Raw genomic sequence first — 21,166 nt, forward strand, 5'->3', positions numbered from 1 at the left:
ATGTTTGGAATTGAGTCCCATCTCCAAGGAATGTCGTTATCCATGTGCAAATATTCCCGCAAAAAGGGGGACAAAAGAGAAGAAATAAAAACTTCTGGTTCCAAGCATTTTGGATAATTATAATGGAAACTCATCATGTATCTATTCATGATTAGGCATGATCTTTATTCAGAGGCTCATTCGGGGTTCTAGGTTGGAGGCTGAGTTCATTGCAAAGTCCTACTTACTATAGCAGTGTCTTGAACTCTTGAAGCACTTTCAGAATAGCATTGGCGGTTATTTCTGCTTAAGGTTCTCAGGATACAACTCTCTGAATATGCAAAGGCATCTGCTTTCTTTGTTAATTTTGGAACTTCATACATTATTTAAAAATCCCTGTACTTTAGGAAATGTCTCTTGATAACATCACCAGTCACCAGATAAGTGTTTTGTCACCTGTTTTCTGAAGCTTGGAATGAAGGTCAAATATCGTTGTTGTCTGAAATTGTGGAGCCAATTTTGAAAGAATGCGCTGGGTCTTGGTTCCCTTCTACCCTCTGCCAATATCTCTCTCTCCTAATCTCTCTGTTTTTCCTTAACTATTGTCCCCATTATTTCCCTCCTTCTCCCCTCCCATTCAGCGTTTTCACCTTCCTATCTCCTTTCCTGTACACTTTTCTTCACATCCCATCTCCGCTCTCTATCTGTCTCTTATCTTTAAAAGGTGTATAGAATGATTTGAAAACCTATCTCGTTGCGTTGGCTGCTTTGCGATGCCTTTCCGCCAGACCTCTATGTGTTCTGTTCTGCTGACTTGCAAGGATTATCGCTTCCCTTGCCATGATTGACTGACAGGCCTCCATCAATTTGTGCTAATTCAGCACTTCAATGGGGCTTCAGGATGCTCTTTGCATCGTGAGCCAAAGAGCCGGGTCCAGGACACCTAGAATAATACAATAATAGAGTTGGAAGAAACCACAAGGGTCATCCACTCCAATCACCTGGCATGCAGCAAAAGCATGCCCTGACAGATGGCCATCCAGTCTTGATTTAAAAGCCCCCATGGCCGAGTCAAGCACAGCCTCCAGATGTCAGAAATGAAAATAGGTTAACCTTTCCTCTGTTTATGTAATACCTGTCTTTCTCAATTGTAAAAATGGCACTGAATGTTTGCCATATATGTACCTGTAATCCACTCTGAATTCCCTCAGGGAGATAGAGTATAGTATAGTATAGTATAGTATAGTATAGTATAGTATAGTATAGTATAGTATAGTAATATTATATTATCTATTTAAGCATTCTGACGTATGGCAAACTTAATGCCAAATTGTCACAGGGCTTTCTTGGCCAGATTTCTTCAGAGCAGGTTCGCCATTGGCTTCCTTTGAGGCTGACAGAGTGGGACTTGCCTAAGTTTGACTCAGTGGGACCCCTCCATATAAAATCCAGATTATCTGCTCATATAATCCAGTTCAAGGTAGATAATTTGGATTGTCTATTTCAATAAAATGGATTGTATGGCAGTGTAACTCCAACCTGGATTTGCAAGGCTGAATAGATATTCCAACCTTGGTCTCCCTAAGCCTTAGTTCAACTCTTTTAAACAATCACACTACACTTGTTTACAAATGTGGATTAATAATAAATAGTAACAATACATACTGTGCAACCTGGTTCTCTGCACTTTTTATATCTAGCCCCCCATTTAAAAGGGTGAAATTCTTGATATCTTACACTCCAAACCCTGCAAAGTGATGACAAACAAGCTACTATACTGGTGTTCTTACCTTTTACTGGCAGTTTCTGTGCACATTTTAAAGGAAGGAATAAAAGTTTCTTCCTTTTCTTCCAGGACCATCATTTTTAATCATTTGCTTAGCAAAACAGTTTATTAAGCAGTGAAAGATAGCGAACCGTAAAGTTTAATTTGCCTTTTTTAATTGAGTTGTTAATTAGCGCCCCACCACAGTTGGTAACTCCCAACTTGCCTCTGTTTTGCTTCTATATCTGAGGCACTTTAAGGAATCCAATCCATCTTGGCTTCCCTGCTCAGGCACCTCCATGAATCAAATCAATAGGTGATTATGTTCTTACTGTGCTGGGTCTTCCATGAGCGCATATTAATTATGTCAGTGGTTAATGATCAGACAAGAAGTATAGGAATCCTACAAAGGATGATTTAAACATCAACAACAAAAAGGAAGAAATAGTATTCAGAAGTTTATGTGTTCTGAAGGCAAAGAACTTTTGTATTTATGTGTGCAGCAGTGTGCAAAGCTGCTCCAAGATGAGCTGAAAATGGCTGAACGGGTGATATTATGAGCCAGAAATTCCAGATTATATGTTATCTCAGCTAGAGATGGTTCAGAATTTTCAGTCTATACAATCTAGTACAAAACTGGCCCAAATTCCTATCTGATAGACTTCTTACTCCAGTTATTGTTTGACTGCAATGCCCATCATGCCTCACTGTTGACTATGCTGGTTAGGGGCAATGTGACAAACCAACAATATCTGGTTGGATGCCTCACCTTCGTCTTGGTTTACCTGCCGACTTGGATATACTCATCCATCAGTTTCGGAGTTCAGTGGACATTCAAATGCATTTTTGAATTTGAATTTTTGAACAGATATTTTTATCTTTTATTAAAGCATGCTTGTGACAATAATCTTTGTCTCCCCCCCCCCCCCAGCCCCCAACAAGGACTCAAGATATCTCTTATTACAGGGTGAATCTACACTGTACAATTAGTACAGTTTGACATCACCTTAATGGACATAGCCCAGTATTATCTAATCAGCAGAATTGTAGTTTTGCAAGGTCTTCTTTGACAAAGAATGTTTCTGTGTCACTTCCATAATTTCATAGGAGTGAGCCATGGCAGTTAAAGTGGTATTAAACTGCATTCATTCTACAGTGTAGATTTACCCATAGAAGCTTGACAAGATATATTAAAATGATGGCAATAGAAATAATTCAAATAATTCAAAAAATTATTTGAAGTTTGTGTACATAGACTATAACCATGTGCTTGGCTAAAGTAGGTATTTTGAACACTTAATGACAAGCAAATATCTTCCTTTTGAATCTTATAGAGTTTCTGTTGTGGTTGTAAGAAAGGCAATTCCATTAGGGAATGGAAAGTGGTAGAGTCCAAACTCAGTTTTGCTCCTTCACAAAGAACTGGGACATAATAAATTATTGGAAGTGCCAAGTAATTGAACAGGCTGCTTCCAAAGGAATACTTATGTGGCATTATCATCAAGCGGCATAACACAAAATCAACTTGGAGTCCTGTTTCATGCTGAATTTAATGGAGCACCATCCTATAGTTCTTCCACCTGGTTTGAAAGGAGAGGTATGCCATATAATTTCCCCCGCAGAATGCTTTAATAGGAAATAACCAGTAAGCCTATTAAAAGCATAATGAGAGCCTCATTCAGTTTCCTGTCAGTCTTCAGAGCTGTAAGTGGTTTCTAATTTGCACAAGATTGGAATAGCATTGAAAAATTACTGTAACTAAGCGAAACACTCGTCAGATTTTCAATTTTTTGATAGCATCCCTTGTAATGCATTATAATGCAGTTGTACTGAAGTGCAGTGGCATATGCCATGCCTCATTTTAATACTGTCATGAGTAGTATGATCTAGTATCATCTTGTGAATCCTTGTACAGGGTTGGGGGGGGGATTGAGAAAATTTTGCTGTTGTCTCAATTTTGATCAAGAAAAGATTCTCCAAGCCTGTTTTAGTGTGAGGACCCAATACTTTGAAGCCCACCTGGGATTTAGGCTAGGCTGAGGGCTAGAATAAAGAACAGGCATGGGCAAACCTTGGCTTTGGCCAGGTGTTTTGGACTTCAACTCCCACAATTCCTAACAGCCTACTAGCTGTTAGGAATTGTGGGAGTTGAAGTCCAAAAGGCCTGTAGGGCCAAGGTTTGCCCATGTCTGATATAGAATCAAGAGTTAGGCAAGACCCCAAGGGCCACCCAGTCCAACCACCTTCTGCTATGATGGAAGACACAATCCAAGCTTTCTCAACATATGACCATCCACCCAAAGAAGGAAATTCCACTTCATTTCTAGGCTGCAGCACATTCCACTGTGAAACCATCAAGAATATTTCCCCTATGCTTAGGTGGAATCTTTTTTCCTGCAATTTGAACCCTGTGTCCTAGGGTGACCCATGTCCCAGGGGTCAATCTGGCATGGCACACTTTGGATTGGTCCGAGGATGGTTTACATAACCACATTCATAGAATCATAGAATAGTAGAGTTGGAAGAGACCTCATGGGCCATCCAGTCCAACCCCCTGCTAAGAAGCAGGAAATCGCATTCAATTCCCCTGCCAGCCACTGGGGCAGAATTATGAGGATGCCTGCCATAGATGTGGGCGAAACATCAGGAGATAATGCTTCTGGAACATGGCCATACAGCCCGAAAAATGTAATTGTAATTTTACTTAATGCAGGTCAAGACTCCATTGAGGCTGCCTTGCCCCATATTGCTCTGGATCAATTTTGTGTGTAATTTGGCTACCACAGAGATAATTCACATGTCCTTGGTCAGTGTAGACATGCCATTAGATTCTAAACCAGCAGAAAACTGGCTTGTAGCCGTCCCAATGTGACTAGCCCTAATTCACCCAGCTGCATTTGATGTAGGCTTCTCCTTACCATTTCTGAAGCTACACATTCTTTTAAATAAAATGCATGGTCTCCTCTTCTGTATTAACTGTTCATAGAATCATAGAGTTGTGAAAGATCCCAAGGGCCATCTATTCAGGAACATTGATTCAAATTACACCCTCCCTCCCTCACCCCAACAGATGGCCATCCAGCCTCTGTTGTGTTGAATTAAATCAATTAAGCACAATTAATTAAAATTTATCATTAACATGCATGACTTATTAGGAGAATCTGTAGACCTCCAGATCTTTTTGGTTTCCATCTTCCATGAAACTAATGGCCAGAATTTACAGGAGTTAGTGTTCATTAGTTCCTAGTGGGACATACGTTTCCATCTTTGGTGCACTGCTCTTTTTAAATGCATACGTGTGCATGCACACAAACACACACTTGTTTCACTTTTATATTTCACAGCATTCATTTCCTTCCTAATTTCATTTGTCCATTGAGCTGGGCTTAGAGTGCGTTGAAACCTCTGAGCCGTGTGAAAAGAGTGTACATGTTTACCCAAACAATTACCCTTGTGCTCAATGTGGATAGTGTTTTCCAAAATAAGGAAATCGCACAGCTTATTAATCAGGATAATGTTCTTTTGGTTTTTGTTTTCCCAAGAGCAGGCTTTTAGAGAGGAATACTTCGAGCTTTACTCCTTTATTTGTTAATGCCCTTTTTCCACTGCAAAGGTCACCAATAATTTCATGTTAATAGGAAACCTTTATCTAAACTAATGGCAAAATAATTTAAAATATATTAAACACTCTTGGTTCTCCATTAATATGTGCATTATGCAAATTTGGGATATTATGCAAAGTATTTTCTAAATAGCTATTATTCATCTGTTACTCCTTTTACTCCCTTTAATATATCATAAATAATTAAAAGGATGTCTAGGGTTCATTTGTTACTGCCAATGTTTCTGAAGAGCACTCATTTAGAAAGCAGCTTCTAACTTATTTTTCTTCGCTTCTTCTCCTGGAAGTGATTGGTATGAATCAACATCCAGGGGAGTAGTTGGATAGTCCAGGGGTTGCAAAAGTGTCACCCCCAAGTTTCATATGATTGTAATGATTTTTAACCCACCCAGCTCTCAATTTGGGGTCATCATGGTTGTGAAAATTAGTCACATAACAGCCCCAAACTGTCAAATATATGGTGTTCTTAAAACACCCCAAATACCTAGAAATGTTATCAGAATTATATTTTTGGTCAGTTCCAGGGGTTATTTATGACTGATTTAGGGGGCAAATATCCAGTTTTATAGTCAACCATGGTTCTGGGGTAAACTGATGTCAGGCTGGATCTACACTGCCATGTAATCCAGATTATCAAAGCAGATAATCCACATTATCTTCTTTGAACTTAATTAGATGAGTCTACACTGACATATAGGAGCCCCTGGTGATGCAGCAGGTTAAACTACTGAGCTGCTTGTTGACAGTTCGAATCTGGGGAGTGGGGTGAGCTCTTGCTGGTAGCCCCAGCTTCTGCCAATCTAGCAGATCAAAAACATGCAAACATGAGTAGATTAATATGTGCTGCTCAGGCGGGAAGGTAACGGTGCTCCATGCAGTCATGCTGGACATATGACCTTGGAAGTGTCTACGGACAACGCCAGATCTTCAGCTTAGAAATGGAGATGAGCATCAACTCCCAAAGTCAGACACAACTAGACTTCATGTCAAGGGAAAACCTTTACCTTTATCTTACACTGCAATATAATCCAGTTCAAAACAGATAATCTGGATTTCATTCGGTAGTAGATGAGGCTCAGACTCACCTTCCCATCCCTTCCAGAAAGGACAGTTAATGGTCATGGATGAGAAAAGCCATAATCCAATAACATCAAGAATACCCCACTTATAAAATGAAATAAACTCACCAGAGGTTCAAAAGCCCAGCTCTCAAAGTTTTGGAAATTAAGGAAAAAACAAAATTTAATCAGGTGGACAAATAAAGTAAGAACTCTGTAGTAAAGCCAAGGTGAAAAACTGACAGGACAGAGATGTGAAAAGGGAGGAAAAGTTGAGAAAGCCAGGAATGATGTAATTAATCCATGAGAAAAAAAAGTTAAGATATAACCCTTCAGTGAATCCATCATGATGAATAATAAGTCAATATTTGTATGTATGTATTTTTATCCTTTACAATTTTATCTTGTAAATTGCCTAGAGCATTTTGGATGGAGGGCGATTAATAAATAATTAAATGATGATGATGATGATAAGCCAAACATGCACGTAAATTCAGCTTTGTGGTCAAAACAGAAGAAAATGTTACAAAGCTTGGAAGAGCCTATATTCCTCCCAATATCTCAACAAAACTGAATTTCAAAAATACGGTACAAGCAAGTTGTCACTGCCATTTTTATTGTAGTGCCTTCAGATTGTTTCTAGCGTATGGCAACCCTATGAAGGGATTTTGGGGGGTATGTGACTTGCCCAAGTATGTGACTTGCCCAAGGTCTTTCTCATTTGTCCTTTTCCTTCATCTTTCCTTTGTCTCATGTGCAGATCCCGTCAAAGTCTGATGTTTCATTACAAATATTTTAGCAGTAATAAATATAGAAATTTAGACATCTCCCTGCTGCTTAGTTATTAATTTTGGCTGGCTTCCTATCGAGCAGTTATGAATACATAACATAGACTTCTGCATTTGTAATTGTTCAGAATTCATGTTTCCAAATCATGGCACTATTGCCACTGTTGCAAATCTGCTCTGTGGGAGAAGAAAAAAACCCTTTGCTGTCCAAACCTGAGGAAGAACAACACCAGACACAAGATATGGGATGACATAAGGCCAACTTTACTGCTGGTTATTTGAATTGGTTGGTTTAGTGATGAACAAAACTAAAGGGGAATGACGTGGTGTAAGAGTGGTTGCAGCAGTAGGTTTCACATAGACCCCATCTACACTGCCATATAATCCAGGTTCTGAATCCAGATTACTGCTTTGAACTAGATTATATGGTAGTATAGATTAATACAATCCAGCTCAAAGTAGATATTCCGGATAAAGAAACTGAATTATATGGCAGTCTAGATCCAGCCCTAGACCAGATACAAACTGGAAAGCTATCAAGAGAATATAAGCCCCCAAGGGACAAATGGAAGATGCTCCACTTAGGCAGAAAAACAATGAAATGCAAAGCTACAGAATGGGGGATGACTGGTTCGACAGCACTACGTGTGAAAAAGATCTTGTGCACAACAAGTTAAACATGAGCCAACAATGTGATGCGGCAGCTAAAAAAGCCAACGGGATTATGGCCTGCAGAAATAGGAGGTTAGTGTTTAGATCCAAGAAAGTCATGTTACCCCTCTATTCTGCCTTGGTCAGACCACACCTGAAATTCTGGGCAAAACTGAAGGGAGATGTTGACAAGCTGGAATGTGTCCAGAGGAGGACAACTAAAAGGATCAAAGGTCTGGAGAACAAGCCCTTTCAGGAGAGGCTGAAAGACCTGGGCATGTGTAGCCTGCAGAAGAGAAGGCTGAGAGGAGACATGATGAGGGCCATGTATCAAGATGTGAGGGGAAGTCATAGGGAGGAGGGAGCGAGCTTGTTTTCTGTTGTCCTGGAGACTAGGACACGGAACAATGGCTTCAAACTACAGGACAGGAGATTCTACCTGAACATCAGGAAGAACTTCCTAACTGTGAGAGCTGTTCAGCAGTTGAACTCTCTGCCCCAGAGTGTGGTGGAGGCTCCTTCTTTGGAGACTTTGAACAGAGGCTGAATGGCCAACTGTTGAGGGTGCTTTCAATGCGATTTTCCTACTTCTTGGCAGGGGGTTGGACTGGATGGCCGACAAGGTTTCTTCCAACTTTATGATCCTATGCTTCTAAGTCATGTGCTCCCTGGAGACAGCAAAACCCAGAGACAAAATCATAAGGACACTAAATTATTCCCCAACTCCTAGATTGCTTGGTACAGAGGGTCAGTCCCAAATCCCACCCTTCACCAAAAGTGTGCCAAAAGGGATTCACTGACTCTTTATCTCTTTCCAGCATCTGCCGGGAAGTCCTATTTTATGACACCACCCTACAACATTTGGTAAGCTCTTCCTGACAATGTAGCATGAACATTGTACAAAGTTGTAGTTTTCAAAGGTATATCATCTTCTCAGCCAAAGAGTGCTGGTGTCTCACCAAGCTCCATCTCCTAGTTTTCTGTTGCATTTTGCTGTGGTAGTTAAAGTGGTGCCAAACTACATTCATTTTTCAATGTAGACACCTCTTTAGAAATTTTTACCTTTCTGACTTTTCCCTGTTCTGAGTGGCTGTTGTGATTGTTTAAAACATGAATGATATAATCAGTTGCCTTCTAGTATTTCCATTTCCATTCAGCCCTTTCTTATTAAACCAAATGAAAGTTAATAAAATTGATAACATACAGCACCCAAGATACCTCTCCAGAACAATCTATTTACTTCGTAATCGCTGCTAGTCGTGCAATCCCCCCCTCCTCCAGTGTGTGCTATGTAGATCATTTAAATAGACTGCCTGGAATTTTAAATCGTGTATTGTGTTAAGGAATCAGTGAAACATAAGCAAATATTTAGTTGAAATACAGGGGCATAATTCATTAGCGCAATGATAACTGTAGCTCCTGTTTTCATAATTTCTCGGTAATTTGCGTGAAGTGGGAGTGGAGGAAATGAAACATGATTAGAGAGATTGCAATAATTACCTTCAACTATCGAAGGCAATCAAGTCTTTGGAAACAGAGGTGAATGGTCTCCTGAACAAATTCTGCAAATATTAGTTGAGAATCAGCCTGTCTCCTTCAATCATATCATTAATGCATCTTTGGGCCCATTTAGGGACACCCAATATCGATGTGTATTTGAAGGCTACTTGGTATTTGATTGCAATCGCAGATAGCTGTGCTTTGGCATGACATTATCTCCATGAAGGATGGAAGACATTGGTCCCATCTACATTGCCATATAATAATACAGTTTCTGAATAGAAATTACCTGCTTTGAACTGGATTATACGACACTGTAGATCCATCCATAGAGAACCTAATTACAAAGGTCCCATCTACACTGCCATATAAAATCTAGATTAATCTGCTTTGAACTGGATTATATGGCAGTGTAGACTAATATAATCCACTTCAAAGCAGATAAACTGGATTATCTGATTTGGTAATCTGGATCTAGTTTATCTGCTTTGAAGTTGAAGGGAATCCTAACACTATAATTGTTTAATGTTTAATGTTTAAGGGCTCCCTGGTTCTGTTTCTGCAGTATTTATTATAAGTGAATTTTGTGGATTATATGGTTTTAAGATATTGTGGTTGATTCACATATGGAGTATAGATCCAGCCAAAAACAAGATTCCATATGTAAATCAACCACAATATCTTAAAACCATATAATCCACAAAATTCCCTTCAACTATCAAAAGCAACTGTGGCTGGATCTAGACTGCCATATAATCCAGTTCAAAGCAGATAATCTGGGATCAGAAACTAGATTTTATGGCAGTGTAGATAGGGCCCAAGTCTTTGGAAACAGAGATGAAAGATCTCCTGAACAAATTCTGTAAATATTGGCTGACAGTTAGCATGCCTCCTCTGCACTTCTTTGAGCTTCTTTGAGCTATCTTAGGAACACATAATATTGCCCCAAGAGTGGAATAAGGCAATTTGAAGGGAATTGGACTGATTTGAATAAAAATGCATGTCTTCAAGTATAGATATCTGGAAGTCAGTATGTGTCGACACTGGTCACAAGAGCTTGCCCAGAGTGTTATGGTGCAAACTGGCCATAATGTTCACTTTGGAGTTGCACCGTGGAATTTCATTGGTTTACATTCATATTTTTATCTCTTGTTGTGTTTTCTGGTCATTTTTTGTCATAACATAGCAGAGACTCTTGATACCTCCCATTTATAAAGCTACCATAGATTGACAGTTGACTTGATGGCAAATTGTACTATCCTGGGGTATAAATAAATAAGATAAACAGAAATATACATATACATATACATATACATATGCATATCCATATGCATATACATATACACATACACATACACAATAGCATTAGGGAAAATGTCCATCCATGTATCCCTCATTCAATGAAGTGTCTTAGAATGTATTATCTACACAGTAGAATTAATGCACTTTAACACCACTTTATCTACTATAGCTCAGTGTTATGGAATCCTGGGGTTTGTAGAAAAAGCTGAAAACTACTATATATCTTTATTTTACAGGGTAATATGCTTATAGAGAGCAAGCCAAGGGCTCACATTTAGAAAGACCTTCTGCAGGATTTCTGGCTACCTCCTCAGTCTATGAGCAAGAGGTTGTTTTAGCTGGCTTTTCTTAGCCAATTTATTTATGTGCCTATATTGACGGTGATTTTCCTATAGAAACATTTTGGTCTTGATTTCAGGCTTGTGTCGTACACACATACACAAAACACACACAAGGTGCGTTATGTCGGTCCTGTTTTCATACCACTTTGAGTACTTTCTGTGAGATCATGGGATTGATAAATCCATAAGCCAACAATAATAAATTCATCAGTTCATCATCTCAACTCAGGTCGCTTTCTCTGTTTGTTAGCTTCGCTGTCTTTCATCAAAGTAAATATTTTTCCCCTCTCTTTTTCTTCTTTGGCTCCCTAGAAGCATACTAAAGACTTCCACTCCACTTGTTTTGGCAATAAGGTGGGCGAGTTGAAAGAAAAACCATTCAGCAACAATAACAAAAGGATTTAATTACTTTGATTACTCATGAGATCACTAATAAGTGACTTTTGAGAACCTATATGTGTCCACTTTCATAAACATACTTGTTTGTGTGCATTTCCAAACCTTTTTTATGTTGCTCCTGAAATTAACCTTACTTCAAGGGCCTTATTTAAATCCTCAGTAATTGTCTATGTGCTTTCATTAATTGGACAGCAAAAATGAAGATCTCACCCTGAAGCATTTAGTTTCCATCAAGTCTGACCATGAATAAAACAAAAATGTCTATTAAAATGTGAATTATCAAGTAACTAAGTTTGTAAGACAGCTAGAACAACAATAATGGATAAGGTTTGTGATAATTACGGTAATCAGAAATGATGGATATTTGAAGGCAAATCATTTTGGTTGTGTCTAGCAACTGGTTTTATGTTTGGACATGAATATATACACAGGGGACTTTAAGTGCCCACTGCATTTCTCTGAGGCTTATTTGCTTCAAAGTGAAAGGGAAAAAATAGGCAACTTACCATAATTCACATGGCAGCTTCTGGCCTAATATTAAAGTGGTATCATTTCAACTTCAGTTCAAAATTCCCCCTGGAATGTTTATGCTAGTAATCTGTGGTACAGATAAATTACTGGAAAAGAATGCTCCCCATGGCAGGTCATGAATCTAATTAGCCCAGAAACATTGTTACATGGATATGATTGAAAATTACTTAGTTTAATGTATGCTATTGATGGCTTGTCCAAATCAGGGGAAATATATGAAGGGATGAACTCTGATGGGTCAAAACATACCCATCATTCACTGAAGCTATTTCCCCTAATAGAAAGTTGGCTTCAGAGAGCATCTACTATGATGCAACAAGCCAAGAGAAAGCAACAATTTTGACGGTGGAAAGGTATGTCCTTTCAGTGGTGGTGGAAGAGAACGCAAGTAAACCTTGTGATATGTTGGTAAAGCTAGCAAGAATGAAAGATTTGTCCAAGACTGATCATGGCCAGTCCAGCGGAGTTGATGGTGATCTTTGTTTCTTCCAGCATTCTGACATTTATCTGCCTGTCTTCCTAAGAGGTCTGCAGGATTTTTCGGAGGCAACACTGATGGAATCATTCCAGGAGTTGAGTGTGATGTCTGTAGAGACTCCACGTTTCTCAGGCGTATAACAAGGTTGGGAGGACAATAGTTTGATAGCATTGGGTACATCTGCACTGTAGAATTATTTAAATTTGATACAACCATAACTGACATAATAATAATAATAATAATAATAATAATAATAATAATAATAATAATAATAATAAAAAACTTTATTTGGTTTAATGTTGTGGAATCCTGGGATTTTCAGTTTGGTGAGGGACTAGCCCTCTTTGTCAGAGAAGATTAAAGACCTTGTAAATTTACAGCTCCCATGTTTCCATAGCGCTGAACCTTGGCAGGTGCAAGTAGACTCAAACTGCATTAATTCTACAGTGTAGGTGCACCTTTGACTCCTTCCATTGGTTCATGTTTGAGAGACATATCCATTTCTTTACTGCAGCTACCAACTTTGCAAGAGTTTCTTGCTATCATTCCTTTCAACTTTCTTTTTAATCAGGAGAGTGCATCAAAAGTTGTAAGTGAAAGAGGTTGCCTTCTCTCTCATCCTTTTCCTCATCACTTCGCTGTGTAAATGAGAGCTGTTCCAAATGAGCATTCCCTGTTCTCATTAGTTCTGGAGCAGAGGAGACCTCTGGAGTAAAATACATTTTGGTAGACTAATTTATTAAAACCAAGGAGTCATTGCCTATCTCTGGGTGGTTGGCCATTAAGAGAGACATAACCAATTATCTGTTTCCCCCAGACCAGTTGTTGAAATCTCTGTCCAAGTGTCCTTCATTTTTGGACATAGAGGTGGACTCCTGTGGTCTATAGATCGTAGGTCCATGAGGGGAATATGGATTGATGCATCTTTCCATCTGAATCAGCAGGAAATATATTAAGCTTGTTTTATTCATTGAACGCCTCAACTACAGACACATAGCTTTTGGCCGATGATATACATCTTTTCACTTTACCTCATTTTAATATGTTCACACTTGAATGCCAAAGCAAGCAATTCACAAGTTAATAAATTGGTATTGTTTGTTATCTCAATGCTCTTTCTGCTCTGTGCAAACATATTTTAAAATACATTGTTTTCTGAAAGTTAGGATATTAACATTCTGTGTCCTCTTTCGAGCCTATTTTCCAAATTTAACACACTTCTAAGAAATAACTCATGTTATTTCTGTTTCCAAAACTTCTTCAATCTTTTGCAGACTTTGTGAATAAAGAACAAGTAGACATTTTAACTCTAGGTTTTGATATTATATGGAAAGTTAGTAAATAATTTAGTTTTATTGTATGTTGTATATATTATCTTTCTATTGTTTCTTGTAAATAAAGTATAAAGCAGTGGTTCTCAACCTGGGGTCCCCAGATGTTTTTGACCTTCAACTCCTAGAAATCCTAACAGCTGGAAAACTGGTAGGGATTGCTGGGAGTTATAGGCCAAAAACATCTGGGAATCCCAGGTTGAGAACCACTGGTATAAAGTGTGATTACACACACACACTCACATACTGGTTGGAATACTGTCTCACTTTAAAAGGTAAGTGAAATAATAATAATAATAATAATAATAATAATAATAATAATAATAATAATAATAATAATAATTAGAACCTCGCTTTTTTCTCAGGATTGAGACCCAAAGCAGCTCATAACATAAAACACCCCACAACTAAAAACATCCAAAAACAAATATTAAAATAGAAGCAACCCTGTAAATTCAGTTAAAGTATTATTAAAATAAATACATTAAAAGCTGTTAAAAGCCATTCACTCTCTGGCCCATTCCTTAAAACTTCCTGTTTAAAGAGCCTCACCTATAACAAGGTTGAACAGGAACAACCATAAACATTATTCCCAAAAATTACGGACAAGATGTCAGCAAAATATTTTATTTGCACATAGAATCATAGGATGCATCTACACTGTAGAATTAATGGAGTTTGTTCCCACTTCTTGGCTCAATGCTATGGGAATTCTGGTTTTGCAAGGTCTTTAGAGGAGGCTTTTAAACAGGCTGGATGGCCGTCTGTCAGGAGTGGTTTGGTTGAATTTTTTCTGCACGGCAGGAAGTTGGACTGGATGGCTCTTGAGGGTCTCTTCTAACTCTGTGATTCTATGAGGCAGTTAAAGTGGTGTCAAACTGCATTAATTCTACAGTGTGAATGTATCCTTAAGAGTTGGAGGAGACCCCAAGGGCCATCCAGTCCAACCTCATTCTGCCATGCATTCTGGCTGTTCCATTTTTCTGCAGTTGTAATCAAATAGCAAGCACAAGCTTTGAATGTGTGTGTGTTTAAGGATATAACTTCTACCAGCAGCATATTTTAGTTGGCAAACTCCAGCTTTCTATCTTTGAACAGATCCTGCCGCTGTTTTGATTCCTTTATTATGGCAGCAAAGTTTTCTAAAAACTAAACAGGCCTTTCTGGCTTGAGGCAGGCCGCTTCTGCAAAAAACACTGCACTTCTTACCAGCTGCTCCTACAAAGCAGTTGTTGCTGGCTGGAGGCAAGCAAATTCTTCCCAGGTGCGAGGAGGGAAGCAGCTGCCTTGAATTGCCTGTGACAAGCCTGAGATGCCTTTGGGCAAAGTCTTTGGTTCTTCAAAATCAGATTGTTCTCCCAGACAACAGACAGGCCACCATTTTGCTCTGCAGGTAAGTTACACATTTTTCTTCTTCTTCTTCTTCTTCTTTTTAAAAGAAAAATGCATTAAAGAACTCAGTGGCATTTTTAAATATATTTTTGAATTTGAGCTCCTTTTTGTCTGCCTTTCATACCACAACAGTGTATGTGTGTATAATATATATATTACTATATATTATTATTTTCATTTATGTATTTGGCAATTAGTAATTTGCTAATTGTTGCTTCATTGACTGCCTAAAGTGAAATTCAGGCACAATGAAGGCACAATCACTAGAAAATGATCAGCAAAAGGATGAATTTTTTGAAAAAAAATATATGGAAAGGGATTTTCTTCTTTCATTTAATTATGTTGCTTTTTTGTTTTCTTTGGTTGAACTTCCTTGAATGCCTTCTTTCTTAATGTTTTTCGCTGCACTGTGTTTCAAGCAGAAAGGTGGACAATAAGCTAGACACGCTTGATCCATATTGCTCTGGTAGCAAAGAATCAGAAATAGTCTTGATGTTATCAAGTGAAGAAGCTGACATGAAGAAGGAGCTCAATGTGATATAGCAATAGAACAGAAAATTGTTTCCAATAAATGTCATAGAGAAGAAGCAAAGCACTGAATCACTCCCTTCTTTCTTGTTTAAGCATGTCCTTTTTTAACTCCCCCTCCCCAAAATGTTAGTAAGTTAGAAACAAACATGTGGAGTGTCATTGGTTTAATAAGACAGGGGCAATAAATCCCTACAAATAGCAGTGGAAGCGCCAGTCCAAAGGATAAAGAGAGAAACCTCAAAGACACATAAGAACTAGGGGAGGAGGAGCCATGACCGGCTGCCATGTGGTCCTGAAAATGACGGAAAACGTGATGACTGGACCCTTACCATTACGGCCATCCGGCCAAGCTGAACAAGCTGGGTTGGCCAAAGGGAACCAACCACTACAAATCTGTGCACAAGCCTAATAAGAACAGTTCAACTTAACGAATTCTAACAGTTTTTCTGGGAAAAAAGACCTTGCCAACTTTGTAAAAGATGACACTAATTAATGTTTTGTAATAGTTATATGCACTAATTTTTAAATAACCCCTTGCCTCACTTTACTTTGTCCAGACAAAAACATTTGTCAAGAGATTCACAGTTCTTTCAGCCTTGAATGGCTTCTGGTTTGTTATTTTATTATATTAGCTCCATGTTTTGCATTAATTGATTGATTGGTTTTTATTTGCACTTTTCCTAACATGGGAAAAGATGGGAAACCTCACTAGGTTTGCCCTTACAGTCCGAAGAGCTTGAAGTGTATAACATCATAATTGTCTTCTTCTTCATCCTCATCATCCACCTCTTTGTTTCACAGTCTACCAATTAGAGTTTTGGGCCACCAGTAACTTTGATTCTACCTAGAATATATACTCAAATAAAGTAGCCTATTCCAAGTACAGTCACTCTTTGTCATTGTGCTACTTATGACAATTTCATTCAGACTTTTGTCATTACATTTGTAATTTCTTTTGGAGATTTGTAGTTTTATTTGAGAATATGTAGATCTCAGAAAAGATACCTTTTTTTGGATGAAGAGCTTTAGAATTCTCCAATTTAACATCCTTACGATAGGTAGGATATTCTGTGAGAAATGTAGTGTAAAAAAGTAACTTTTCCCAGCTTCTGAAATGTATATATAAGTTGAGGTAAAGAGTATTATGGGATAATTTTGCTGAAAAGATCTGAATAATAACTATGGAAAGACTGTAGCTCTTGTGTTGGATGTACTGTTCTGGTTCACACATAGACGACATAACTAGTTTTCTCGTTATTTGATGACTTGCAGCTGAGAGTGTGAACTGACTCCTTTGGAAAACATTACAAATCATAGCTCTTTCCAAGAAAAGTGAGATTGAGTTATATTTGCCAGTAAAGCAAAGCCTCACTGTTAGGCTTTTTAGGAGGTTGGGAGCTTTCCAAGGCCTTGCAGTTTGATGCTGCGTGAGATAGTCTCTTCTATTATACACAGGAGGCGAAGGCGGCAGCAGCAACAAGTAACATCAATTACAATAGAAGCAAATATATGGCTATTATAATTTATGTATATTTACTAAGGACAATTATCTTTGAGAAAAAATAACAAGGATATATTTTGCACTTAGAGTCCCTCACCTTTTCCTTTCATTTGTATCCTTGTCTACTAGTACAAACAATAGTATTTGTAAACAATAATTATGTATGCACTTAGTCTGGAATGGGCCCCATTGACAGCATGAGATTTTAAAGTGTATTTTTATGCCTTAAAATTACTGGTTTACTTAGGTGATCCCATGAATTGGTATAGAGTTTTCTTGAGGAAAGAATCCTCAAAGGTGGTTTTCCCAGTTCCTTGCCTTGAAATAGAGATTTCAGCACATGGTGTTTATTAGATATTGCCCATCCAATTACTAACTAGGACAAGCCTGCTTAATAATAATAATAATAATAATAATAATAATAATAATAATAATAATAACAACAATATATTTTATTTTATTTATATTCTGCTCTATCTCCCTGAGGTGGCTCAGATCAGATTACAGAATACATACAAGGCAAACATTAAATGCCTTCACAATTAATAACAAAATTAGACAATACGTAGATAGAGGCAAGGCTTCCCGCTTTTCCAACTCCGGCATCTGGAGGCTATGCTCGACTTGGCCATGGGGAAGTGCTGTTGTTCCATTTTCTACGCCAAGGAAGTTGATGTCCATAGACGCCTTCCTGATTAAATTTTTTCTGACATGTTTTTCAGGAGTGCCTTTTACCTCCCCGCCGAAGCAATACCTATTTATCTATTTACCTTGCTGTTTTCGAACTTCCAGGTAAGCAGAAGCTAGGGCTGCTGGTGGGAGCTCACCCCGGTTTGTGGCTCAAATTGCCAACCTTTCGGTCAACAAGATTTTCAGTAGCTGGCAGTTTAACCCGCTATGGTTGCTTAGCTTCTGAGATCAGATAGGATCTGGTGCTTCTTGGGTATTTAGGTCCATGTGGCTTTTAGGTTGTTGCTGTGTGCCTTCAAGTTATTTCTGACCTATCACACTCCTAAGACAAATCTGTCATAGGGTTTTCTTAACAGGTTTGTTCAGAAGAGGCTTACCATTGCTTTCCTTTGAAGCCGAGAGTGTGTGACTTGACATGGTCACCCAGTGGGTTTCATGGCTGGGCCTTTTGTTTGACTCCAGTAGTCAGAAGGTGGCAACTTCCCAACATTTGGAAGAGTAAAGCATGGTGTGCAATTGTGCAAGTAAGATGAAAAGCCAACTGTTCTTCGATGCCAGTTCTTCTGTATCAGATGATGGATTACAAAAGATGGCAACACTTGTTTCCCCATGAATGCTTTGTAGATTATGTGTTAGTGATTTGGAACATCTGTTGAAACCTTTGACGAACAAGACAGACCGCTGTGAATAAAACCTCAATGAAGCATGTCCACATTTGTCGGAAGAAGCTTTAGCTTTTTGGGTTGGTGATGAAAATACTCATTTGGGGACGTGTGTGGCTCCTGGCAAACATTCACCTTTAAAAATGCTACAACTTAGTCCCATTGGTTAGTCTACTGTTCTTGTTTCCCTTCCTTGAATTCTTCTGAAAGTAATTCATGCCATTTGGAGATCACATAGTGAACAAAGAAAAAAAATCACTGTGGTTTCATAGTCAATTATATTTATCTCTGTGTTGAAATAACAGGGCAAATGAAATCATTTGAGTTGCCGGCAGTGCAAACAAACAGGTGAGCAAGTCTGACAAAAAGAACAAACTGGCAGAAATCATTAAAAGGCTGTGTGCATTATTTCAACAGCACATAAAATGTTCCTGAAAAATGATGAGTAATTTGGGGCTGGTCCTTGCCATTTCGGTGAAGTGCCTCTTGGCTCATGAGGCTCTTCTGATATTGCTTGTGTTTGGTACTGTGGGTTCACTGATATACCAAATGAATTCTGTTGAAATTGCTTGTTGACTCTTAGGAGACCTGTGAGGGTTATCACAGTTTATCTATCATTTACTTCTCAAATTGCATTTTGACATGATGGTTGGTGTCCGTTCTTATTGATATCTGAGTTTACATTAAATTATCAGAACAGTTTTTGATTGCAGGATTGTTTTCCTTGCTGAAGGAGGGTCATCCATTTGTACTGTTTTAAACAGCTTTCTTTATCTTAATGTCTTGAAGATGGTTTGGACCCTAAATCCATTGATAAGGTCTTTTATGAAAAGGTGGAGTGCTTTAGTTATTTAATTCTGCATGGCAGTGATGTAGACAAGATGGGTTTCCCAATTCTGTGATCCCAAGGGTGCATCTATACACTGAAGAATCAATGCAATTTGACACCAATTTTCATTTCAGTAGCTCAGTGTTATCGAATCCTGGGAGTTGTAGTTTGATGAGGTACCAGCATTCTTTTCTTTATCTTAAGAGCCTTAGAAAAGCCATTTCTGATTATATGAAATGTGTTGTATTTTGCTGACACACCAGAACAGTTTGACAGAGAAGACTAAAAACCCTATGAAACTACAACTTCCATGATTTCATAGCATTGAGCCATGGCAATTAAAGTGGTATCAAACTGCATGTGTTCTGCAGTGTAGATGCATCCTAAGCTACTTAGGAAATTTTGTCTTGAACATAAGAACCTTAGAAGAAATGCTTCTAATTATATAAGGTGATTGTATTTACTTTGGCAGTGTTTACATTACATATCTATGGAGGGGTTGGAAAATGATCGTGAAATCTCAGAATCCTAAAACTTTTGAATTATTCAAAAATAGCGACTACTTCCATAAACAAAAATGGAAATCAGATATGAATAGTATCCTCCATTATAACTAATAAAGTGTTGTGCAAAGAAACTTACATAAGTGATAAGAATTTTCAAGAAATGATGGAAAATATTGAAATGAAAGACTTCTGGCTCTGCAATGCCATGTTGGAAGACACAGGAAATGACTAGAGGGCATATTTTGTTGGAATTGGACACAAATGATGCCATATGTATTGTATAGTATGGGGGCCATACTGTACAATTTATGTCCTGACAAATCTTGCCAAGAAAACCCAGTAATGGGTCCACCTTAGAATTGTGATAGATTAGAAACAAATAAACAATATTTTAGCAACAAAACAATAGGACTAATAGAAATTTGGAAACAACATTTGGAAACAACCTTAAATCCCTAAAGATCAGACATGGGCAAACTTTGGCCCTCCAGGTGTTTTGGACTTCAACTCCCACAATTCTTAACAGCCAGTAGGCTGCTAGGAATTATGGGAGTTGAAGTCCAAAATACCTGGAGGGCCAAAGTTTGCCCATGCCTGTTATAGATGGAAATCCAAACTTTCCCTCTCTGTCTTGGGTCTGTTTTCCAGGTGTTGGCAAAATGTCTGCCGCTAACAACAACAACAGCAACAGAAGTGAATGAGAAGGTAAGCAGAGAACTACTGTTGAATATTTTATGTTATTAAACGAGTTCAGCATTTGCTAAGAAATTGGGTTCTCTCTAGCCTATGTGTCTTCTTGCTTCACCTTGTGGTCTGGCAGGTTTCAAATTTCAAAATTAATTTTATCTTCATTTTGTTTTCGCATTGATGTCTTCCAAGCTTGACAATATTAAAGCGGTGACATTTAAGACTTTCATTTTGAGGAGATAGCACACAGATAGCAATTGTGCCCTCTGCTGGAGTTTGATTCTGCAGAATTAGGTTTAATGTATAAACTTTTAAAAATACTTTCCCTCGTAGTTTACCGTTATTGTGCCCTTGCTGTATTTAGTTCATATTTAATAAACTGGCTTACCATGATAAAATTTTTCTGCTTTCTTTCTAGTCATTTCAGACTTACTGCAACCCTAAGAAGACTTCATTATGGGGTTTTCTTGGCAAGATTTGTTCAGAGGAGGGCTGTCTTTGGTTTCCTCTGAGGCTGAGAAAGTGCGACCTTCACATGGTCATAACCAATTGAGGATTTGAACCATAGCCTCCAGGGCCCTGAACCCAAAACTCAAACCACTACACCAGTTCCTAGCATTTAT

The 21,166-nt window shown here is 38.3% G+C and overlaps 1 protein-coding gene across 13 annotated transcripts in view; it reads left to right on the forward strand.

The window, feature by feature from the left end:
- The window catches only part of rbfox1 (RNA binding fox-1 homolog 1), a 1,150,117-nt gene that overhangs the window by 268,351 nt on the left and 860,600 nt on the right, over positions 1-21,166 (forward strand). For all 13 annotated transcript variants that reach the window (XR_010001199.1, XM_062964632.1, XM_062964630.1 and 10 more), the window contains exon 3: positions 20,505-20,561. Coding sequence is in view for 12 of the 13 variants with exons in the window: in XM_062964632.1 (XP_062820702.1) it covers positions 20,505-20,561 (57 nt within the window). In the remaining variant the exon portion in view is untranslated. The remainder of the gene's footprint in view (positions 1-20,504; positions 20,562-21,166) is intronic.

This window comes from Anolis carolinensis, unplaced genomic scaffold (genome assembly GCF_035594765.1).
Source record: "Anolis carolinensis isolate JA03-04 unplaced genomic scaffold, rAnoCar3.1.pri scaffold_13, whole genome shotgun sequence".
NCBI classification, from domain to species: Eukaryota; Metazoa; Chordata; class Lepidosauria; order Squamata; family Dactyloidae; genus Anolis; species Anolis carolinensis.